General features: G+C 45.8%; 1 protein-coding gene across 9 annotated transcripts in view; it reads right to left on the bottom strand.

The window, feature by feature from the left end:
* Window positions 1–9,722, bottom strand: part of GRHL3 (grainyhead like transcription factor 3) — a 49,906-nt gene that overhangs the window by 14,809 nt on the left and 25,375 nt on the right. For 8 of the 9 annotated variants that reach the window (XR_014879653.1, XR_014879654.1, XR_014879655.1 and 5 more), the window contains exons 4-12: window positions 8,297–8,633; window positions 7,951–8,030; window positions 6,619–6,772; window positions 5,709–5,820; window positions 4,924–5,018; window positions 2,724–2,882; window positions 1,861–1,939; window positions 1,358–1,491; window positions 463–497 (exon numbers count right to left, since the gene is read on the bottom strand). Coding sequence is in view for 3 of the 9 variants with exons in the window: in XM_019622747.3 (XP_019478292.2) it covers window positions 463–497; window positions 1,358–1,491; window positions 1,861–1,939; window positions 2,724–2,882; window positions 4,924–5,018; window positions 5,709–5,820; window positions 6,619–6,772; window positions 7,951–8,030; window positions 8,297–8,633 (1,185 nt within the window). In the remaining 6 variants the exon portion in view is untranslated. Of the gene's footprint in view, window positions 1–462; window positions 498–825; window positions 1,014–1,357; window positions 1,492–1,860; window positions 1,940–2,723; window positions 2,883–4,923; window positions 5,019–5,708; window positions 5,821–6,618; window positions 6,773–7,950; window positions 8,031–8,296; window positions 8,634–9,722 lie in introns of all 9 variants that reach the window. The other variant, XR_014879658.1, reaches the window with a different exon arrangement.

The raw sequence follows: 9,722 nt of genomic DNA, 5'->3' as shown, positions 1-9,722 counted from the left end.
CTCTATGTCCTCATTGCTCTGATGGTATCAGCAGGCACTGGATCAAGCCAGGGGGTAAATCCCTGCTTCTCCCCATACTAAGCTCATTACAAGCATGATTTCTCCTTCATTCCAGTTTCTTTTATAGCACTGAAAAGATGATGAGAACATTTCAGTGATCATCCTGTGAATTATTTTTTCTTTTGCCTCTTTTCAAATTTGGTCTCAGTAAGAGCAGTGGCCTGACACCTGGTGGAGGGGCTCACTGACAGGGAGAAAAGTAGTATCCTCTTAGTATCTTCTAAGCCAAACTTTAACACATACTTTGACACTCAAGGGCTTCAGGGAGACACCGTGCTTTTATTTTACATCTACAGATATGTACTATATATATATATATATATATATATATTAATGTGCCATAATATGTCCAAAGAAACAGAACAGCTGGTGGATGGAAAATACAGACTGCTGCATTCTTACCTGTTTGCAGAGTTTGGAACAGCAGGAGTAAGAGCCTTGAAACAAAAAGGAAACATCAGTCATTTAGTTTGTGGTGTTGGGAAACAACAAAGCTGGCGGGGAACACAAGGGCACATTCTTAATGTGATTCCTTCTCCCAGTCCATCCATTTTTCCTTGAGAACACAATTAAACTCTAAGGGCATCTTGGATTAAATGAAAACTGACATAAAGAACTCTCTAGCCTCCCCTCTTCTGCCTCGAAGAGACCTGAACGCTTATCTGACTACACCAAAAAGCAGCTCAAATCCCATAACCTGCTTGGGATCAAGGACCAACTGTTCCTCAGCGAGGTCTTAGGTTGCACACTACATTCTTCCAGTACCTGTTTTTGCTGTGATGCATCAGTACAGCAGCCACTACAGTGCTGTCACAGGTGGCTTTTCTCCCTTCTTTTGACAAACCGACAGCCGTTTCATGAGGAAATGGTGATGAGCTCTGGAGAAGGCTGTGTCTAGGATGTCTCAGGCTCAAGGGCAGATAGAAGGGCAGAGGAGCAGTGAGAGATGTCTCCTGCACAGGGACAGATGTGGCTGTATTTTTTTTTTTTTTTTTTTTTTTAACAGTTTACTTTCTGCCAATATTTCTCCCACCACTCTCATCCTCTGTGGCTCCAGATGAAGTGTGTAAACCACAGGACTATCTACAAGGAACACAGAAAAGTCATCCTGCCCATCACTGCCACATAGCATCTAGGCCACTCCTGACAGCTGCATCTACAAGTTCACCACATTTCCACAGAGGAGGTTTGGTTTTCTTTTTTTACATAACACAAGTCATGCTTGGGGGGTCTGATCAGGTTGGAAACGATGGGAGTGATGAGAGCAACAGATTGGCTGTTCTGCAAAGGGACTTACCGTGCCACATCTCTGCTGGTTTGAAAAATGGAGGTTGGGGATGAACAGGACTGGCTGGGTTTCGAGGTCAGTCTCTGACCTCAGGAACGTGATCTCATTCCCTCTGAAGCCAGACAGCACACAGCCTTTCAGACCTACAGATGGAAAGTGCAGTTCACTTCAGTCCAGGCACTTAAGAGGTGACTACATGCAAGAGGGAATGTGCCTGCACAACATTACTCAACAGAAATATTAGAAAATGGATGGATCCCAAGAGACCCAGGTCTTCAGGGCCTGCTCACTACCATATCCTCCAGGATAGCTCTCTTCCACAATCCCACGGCAATTCAGAAGGGTTGGTTAGTATCAACAATGGGCTTTGAGAGTCTTGCCAGGAGGAGACCTGACTTACAAGTTGCGTCTGATGAAATCAGCCCCATTCAGAAATGGCAATACTCAGGGCCAGATCTCATGGAAGTTAACAGACAGGCCACCACCGATTAAGTGACAAACATCGTACTAACCATTGTTATTGGAGTCCAGGCATTTTCCTTTCCTTCTGAACTGTTTCCGTTCATCATCCCTCATTTTCCTCTCTGCTCCCTGTGGGAAACATGAGGCAAAAATCAAGGTACTGATAGCTTTAATGTAACGTTGGCAGTAGAGAGTTTACTGACAAGAACACGAAGGTAAAAATCACAGAATGGCTGAGGCTGGAGGGGACCTCAAAGCCCATCAGTTCCAAGCCGTGCCATGGGCTGGGTGCCCCTACCAACTCAGGTTGCCCAGGGCCCCATCCCACCTGGCTTTGGGCACCTCCAGGGATGGGGGCACCCACAGCTCTGGGCAGCAGTGCCAGTGCCTTGCCGCCCTAAAGGCAACCTTTATTAAAAGGTGATCATCTCAGAGACTTCCTGAAGGCCATCCAGAAAAAGAACTGAACTTTCTCATATTTGTAATTATTTTGTTGTTGTTGTTTTTTTTTGTTTTTTTTTTTTTTTTTAAATCTTTTCAGAAACAAAAAATGCAGACAAAAATAGCTGTGAGAAATGTTTCAATGGAAGGATGTCTGAGGCTGGGGAAGAACCTCAGAGGAGATTCTCATCTCTTCTACTATTTAAAAACTTGTCAGAATAGGAGAATTAATTAAAAAGTACAATCCCATGCAGGCCGGAAACGGAGAAAACTTTCTTAGGGCTCTGTTCTACAAAGGTCTTGATGGTGCAGACACATCCTGGCTGCCTTGTCTTGCTCAATCAAGTGTGCTAAGCCATCAGTGCTCCTCCATACTGCTTGCTGCACTGTTTGGCCTCTCACAACTTCTCTTTTTCACCTCCTGGAGTTTAATGTTTCTCTCAGCCAAGCTGGCAGAAGAGCAGTTTTGTACCTTATCACAGAATATCTTGATCTGGCAGACAGCGCGGTGCACCAGCTGGTTGGTCCCATTGCCATAGTCATAAGTGTCAATCTGGAGGTTCAGCGGGACACCTTTTACTCCCTTCTGAGAGGAGAAGTCAGTGCTCAGGCAATTCACCCCAATAAACACCTGCAAATAGGAACAGAAATGGCTACAGCTTGTTGACACTGACAACATCCTCAAACATCCATAAGAAGTTTAATGGAATAAAAGGAGCTCACGAGACAAATCTCAACGTTCCCAGCCTTGGCTGTACATGTAGGTTGTGGTTCCCCACCTGAGCACAGCTGTGGGTTGTTTCTAACTACATTCTCCCCCATCACCCACAGCAGCAAACCAGAGAAAAGTTTTACACAAGCAGCTCATAAATCCCCAGTTGTCTCCTGCTCTCTGTTAACACTTGGGTCATCCACTCCCATCAGTTTAGGAAATCATAAAATCCTTAGAGTTGAAAGGGACCTCTAAAGGCCACTTACTCCAACTTCCCTGCAGTGAACAGGGACACCACAGCTAGATCCAGTTGCCCAGGGCCTTATCCAGCCTTCCCTGACAGTCTTCAGGGATGGGGCATCAACCACATCACTAGGCAATCTGTTCCACTGCCTCACCACTCTCACTGTAGAATATCTTTTCCTTATACCTAACCTAAATATACCCTCTTTGAGCTTAAACCTTTTTCCCCTTGTTCTGTCAGCACACATCCTCCTAAAGAGACTGTCCCCTTCTTTCAGACCAGAAGCAAACTCTGGCCGGGGAGAGTGTCGCTGATATTTCTGCTCTTTCAGCTGAACAAGTGACCTTCAGATAGCAGTGCCCCAGGGGAAGGGAGAAGGTCTAGGCTTCATCTTTCAAGAATCACAAGTCACTGTTGTTAGCTAAACAAATACTCCTCCTCTGCTGGTCTCCCTGGTCACTAGTATGGAGTCAGTTACCTCCAAGTGGGAACTTATGAAGAAAAGCTGAATGCAGGTAATCCACGTTATATCTCCAAATTATCAACTCATTTGCATGATCTGAAATTTCCACCGGACTCCCTGGGAACAGATTTGCAGCTGCTGAAGCTCACACAGCTCCCTCCGCAGGGCTTTGGCTGAGGATTTCAGCCTTGAAATCTAGCATCAGATCTACTCAATATCTACAGACAGAAAAGAAACCTCTTTTCTGTGAAGTTTAGTTGCAAGAAAAGACATAACAGGTGCCATTGAAGGCCCAGACATTGGACACCCTCACACTGTGGCTCCCAAAGCAACTCTCTGAAGTCTCACCCCTACTAGCCCCAGGCGAGCGCATGTACTGAGTTTCTGCTGAGAGTTAAATCCAGTTTTGCTGAGGTGGCCCTGAGGGCTTGCCACATACCTGACATATTTCCATTTCTGACAACTTTGCCTTGAAGACATTTGTTAACCTCTCGAGTTGTAAAAGACTAAGGTGGCCTTTGGGCTAAAAGAAGGGCTTAATGAGATTCCAAAGCAAACCAGAATTTTCCCAAGATAACAGTTTCAGGGAGACAGAATTTATGCTTTTTTTTTTTCTTCCTTTTTTCCTCAAGTCTTTCATTTTTTTTTTTTTTTATACGCTCCTTTCAATTTGCACTGGAAAGCAAAGCATTAACGAGATGAAGAGATGCAGAAAAGACAGCAGAGCTCTTTCTCTTTGTAGAGGAAAGATGTTGATATAAGCTTTGCAGATTTTAAGGTCAAAAGGGATCTTGTGACCTGCTTGGCTCCCTTTCACATCACACAACTCAGAAAAGGGTGGTCAGTCACTTCTGCACCAAAACTCTGCTTTGGAAGAGTTCCCTGAGCTTTGTTCCCTGAACTGCAGTTTATTTAAATAGGCTTCTCCTACATGTGAACAGAGCCCTGATCACTGCCCGCTGCAAAGGGCTTTCTTCGAGAGTTATCCATCAGCACTAAGAAAACATCTCTGAGCCACTCTCAGGTGTAGCCAGAATGTTTATTAGCTAATGGCAATGCTTAAACACACAAAGAAGCACTGTGTTCTTCCCTGCTGTCCTAGCAGACAAACACAGCCTGGGGCCACTGGAATAGCACTGTTTGGATTTGAAACTTTCTCTGTCATCCGTTTGAGAACCAGAGAGTGGACGGACATGGCTGTGCTGTTAGAGAAGCCTAGGACTTCCCATTTCCCCTCCATAAGCAGATTGTACCTTTGCTTCTTCATGGATGTTCCACACAAAGGACAGCGCGTTATAGGCCAACTCCTCAATGTTCTGAACTGTGTTGAAGTTTTCTTTACAGTCAGCTGAAACGCAATGAAGAAGCAGATTATACTCTGCCTGCAGAACTGTTCACATTCCCTGGGCTTCCCAATTCCTGAAAGTCTTCCTCTCACTGGCTGATCACTGTTTAAACCTTAGCATGCATCTGTAAAGCCAGGAATGACCCAATGTTCTAGCTGGCAACTGCTGTATGTGCAGTGATTTTATACACTGTCAATGTATGTTGGTTCTAAATTCAAACAACCGTGTGTCCTGCTCTGAGCCATGACATGTTCCAGAAAGTGCTACCCCTAACTCTACTTCTGCCCCTACCCTTTGGCCCAGCACAATGAGCTATAAACCCTGTGTGCTAGCAGTGGAGGACATGCAGCATCAAAGCCTTTCCTAACTTAGATTCCTAGATTCCAACAGGCCACAGGTCACATCTCTAAGAGCCAGAAGAGTTCAGCAGTTTCTGCTCCTCAGACCAAGGCTCTTCATCGGTGTATTTTGAGCGCCTTGTGCATATCCCAACACTTGGCAAACGACATCTTAAATCCTGGAGGATCATTCATCAGACAAACGATTTGAAGCCAGCAGACCAGCTGCTCCCCTCTGCTTCCCCCCAGGCCAGAGTTTTGAGCTGCAACAGTGTTCTTGTGTATTAGAAATGCAGTAAACTGATGATAGAAGCTGTCAACCCAACCCAGCCATCACCACAGCCATGCTCATACCAACGTCAATGACTCTCTGCTTGGCTGTGGGCTGGCGAGAATGCCAGTGCTTCCAGAACTTGAGCTGCTCTGTCGGGATCTTCTCATTGTCAAAAACAATCATCACAACACTCTGTAACACAGTGAGAATATCCCATATCAGTACACAGTGCAGGCTTGTGTTTGGTGCCCTCACTGCCCTTTCCATCTGGTGCATCCATGCACGGGGCAAGGGCTGCTTAACATCATCGTTAATGTTACACTGCTGGGGAAACTAAAGGCAGACAGGGAAGGGATTTGACCATGATTCTGCAGACATGCAACCACAGAGCCTGAAGCAGAACCAAGGTGCCCTGTATGTCCCCTACTTGCGCTATGTGTTTCCACTGACACCAAGCCATCCTGCACTGGGGAGTTGTTAGCAGTGCTGCAGTAAGTATTAGGCTGTGACATTCTAGAAGGTCTCTCGAGACATTTTCAGTTTCAGGAATCCTGTAAGCTTTGAGTTGTCCAAAGTCTAGCTCCTAGATACAGCTCAGGGTTGGAGGACTACGTTTCTTTGGTGGAAGCTCGAGGTCAGCCATAGCCTTGGGGGTGACTGAGACCTGGTCACACACACCAGAAGCAAGACAGAGCACTTCCCTCCAGCTCTGGTCTTCCTACCAGGCCGCGCAGCCAACCAGCAGCTGGGGAGGCATTTTGTGCATCCCAAACTCAACTGCAAAAGGTTTCAGCTGGCATGTTACATGAAGGCTGTTGCTGTGCATCAGAGGATTAGCCTACTATGAGTGAATCCATTCCATTCATTGCTTTAAGTCAACAAGAGCCACAAAGCCATTACTCTTTATGTTCAGCTGCTTTCCCAGGCCAGTACAATTGCAGGGTGTCTGACTATAGCACGTGTCAGCAAAATTGTCAGCTTGTCTCTTACCTTCACTTTATTTGAGGACAAGTGTAAACATTTGCTGTCTCCAGCTGTCCGCAGTGTGATGGGGTAGAACTGTCCTTTGTTGAGGTAGGCCATGGGAGAGTCCCCAGATTTTATATGAATGGCTTTGGGTGACCCCAAAGTATATTCAAAGTCACTTGTATTGAACAAAGAAAGAATGATGAATAAGTACACGCTGCTGTTTCACTTCAAAAGCAAAACAAGGCATGCCTCCATCCTTACAGGTGACAGACACTGCACACACAGAAGTCTCTGCCCTATTCCCATCTGACATCGAATCCTAGAGTCCTTAGAGTTGGAAGGGACCTTTAAAGGTCAGCTAGTCCAACTCTTTTGCCATGAGCATTCCCCTACAGCTGTGGCCAAGCACCTTGAAGCACAGCACACACTGATCCTCCCAACACCCTGAGGAACAACACTTTTCCAATAGCCACATTTTACCATTTGTTATTTTTCATGGCTTCAAAAAAGACAAATAACATACATTGCTTTGACCCATCTTTTTGTGTGGATGGCTACAGAAACAGCACACAATCAAAAGCCTGAACCCAAACAAACCAAAACAGGCACCGCAGAGGAGACTTTCAAAGCATCCTAAACTCAGATTCCTGTCTCCAAGTCGTCTCCTGTCACACCCATAAATGGATAACCCAGGAGGACTGTGTCCTAATGGGTCCTGTAGAAACAGGAGAAATTGCAGGATGGGGATATCTCCAATTCCTGTTTAGCCACCTGCTCTTTTTCCTGCCCCACCTTCCTGTGATGCTGTCTCTGAAGACAGACTTGGCAGCTTCTCTTCTCTAGAGCCAGGAGAGCCTTCAGTGTGGGGACAGACAGCAAGCAGAAAGCCTCTGATTCATAAATGCGAGCTGCTGTCTGTGGTAAAACCCCCACAGCTGATAGCTGAGTCAGAGTCAGGTAACTCAGGAGGCAAATGAAAGGTGGGAGGTGGGATAATGCCTACTTGGAGGTTTGGTGCAATATCAAGAGCAGGAAAACTCTCTCTGAGGGAAGGATGGGAAACAGTGAAATCTCCCATGTTTTAGGAATGAGAGGCAATAACTTTACAGCAAAACCCTTCCAACACTAATCTTTACTTCAAACACCAAGCACTAAAATTCATAACTTCTCTGCATCTAAAAAATCAGATAAGAGCAACTTGCTTCTGAGATACAACCTCTCTGCAAAAGATCTTGGAGTTTGCTGTGGCTGCTGCCAAGGCCAGTGCTGGGGCGGGGAGAGGGCTGCAGCCATTCCGTCGGAAAGGTACACAGCCAAGAGCACTGGAAACATAGTGTGTGGACTGACAGTTACCTCTTAACACCACCTGTAGGATAACTCTCGGAGCAGGGTGGCTCTGGCTGGGCCTTGAGGATATCGCTGAAGAGAAGTGACTATGGAAAAGTAGAAATGAAACAGTCACATTTAGAATCTTTCACCGCTTTGTCTGTTCACCTTCTCCCACTCATTACAACAGAGGCCTAATTTCAAAGCCTTCTAAAACGAATGTAACATCCCCAATAATTCAGTGGAAATGCCACCAAGCTTTTAATGCACAAGCAAAGCTCCCCCTGACTCCAGCATGAGGAAATCCCATATTATAGACATTCTTGTGTGGTACCCCAGCACTGCCAGCGTGCAACCCACTGCAGCCTCTGACCTCCTGAGGATCCTCTTTGAAAGTGCTGTCTGGCTGCCACCTCTGCTGTGGTGTGGCCACGGGGTTGGTCTCGAAGAGGGAGTTCAACGAGCTATTGTCGTACAAGTCGCCTGAAGGGAGCATGTAGTTGTTTGGGGTGGCATCCAGTTTGCTGGTTCCTGGTGGAAGCATGACCGGCTTGTGAGGTGTAGGGATGCCTTCAAGACTTAAGCCATTCTTCTTCTGTGGTTCACAATATTCTTGGGTCATGGAAGTGTTTTCAGACAAGAGCTTCATGAGATGGACTGAGCCGTCAAAGGACGTGATATCTGAGTCATACTCCATTCCGTGGCACTGCCTGGTGGAGAAAGGGGTCCATCTCAAAGTAGAGAAGAGGGTGGACCACCCCAGCAAATTGTTACAGCAAAGTGCAAATGTCCTGGTACACAGCTGAGGAGCAAGCTGCACAGTCTAGCTGCTGACCCAGCTACGTACATCTGCTTGGTATGGGAATCTGACAGGGCCAAGGGTGATCTCCACTCACTCACACACCTCACAGTGTGAGCCAGAGGTGCTCTGCAGGTAAGAGCTGATCACACAGAATCAGAGAATATGCTTTAGGCTTGGTTGGGAGCTGCGGGTCCAGGGCCAATATCCACCATTTCTTGTTATGGGCTATTAAATGTTCAAAGCAGTGGGGAAGATGAAAAAGAACTGCTCTATGGACAAAAATGCATTCCAATCCCACCCAACAAACCATCCTTCAGTGCAGCTTCCAAGAACTTGTCCCCTCTGCTGGAAGAAGCAGTTTGTTAACCCTGTCATCATGCTCAGGAAAAAAAAAAAAAAAAAGATAGCCCCCACACCTTTCGAGGAGATAGAGCTGAATGGGTAGCTCCCACCTGCTCTGCTTCAAGACTTTCACCTTTAGGTATGTGCTGGAATCTATGTAATTAATAAATATACTGCTGTTACAAGGATGGTCCAGAAGTCTTTCAGAGAGAAGAAAATAACTTACTAATGAGGAAGGAATGGAGGACCATTTAAGAGGCATATTCTGTTGAGGATTTAAAAATAGACAACCAGAAAAGGTTGCCAAAGTACACAGCATCCAAGAAGAGGAACTGAATTCATAGTGGTGAATGAGTTATTAATTTCATAGTTAATTATCTGAAAACCTCAAAGGACAAATGGGATTCATCGGAACAGAATCCTGGGAGACTGCAAGCAGTTGGAACAGAAGCCCTTATGAGCCTGGTAGAGAGGACTTCACCATTACCTTCTCTCTATGCCTATCCAATTGGCACAATATAGGAAATAAAGATAAAATCTTCAGCTACTGCACATTAGCGCAACTCCTTCTGAACACAGCGAGATGGATCTTCAGCAGTGTAAATGGGCGTAGCTCGATGTATACCTGCTTGGGATTTGGCCTAAAGAATTTTAA

This window comes from Meleagris gallopavo, chromosome 25 (genome assembly GCF_905368555.1).
Source record: "Meleagris gallopavo chromosome 25, MGAL_WU_HG_1.1, whole genome shotgun sequence".
Taxonomy (NCBI): Eukaryota; Metazoa; Chordata; class Aves; order Galliformes; family Phasianidae; genus Meleagris; species Meleagris gallopavo.
This window is presented reverse-complemented; position numbering and strand designations above follow the sequence as displayed.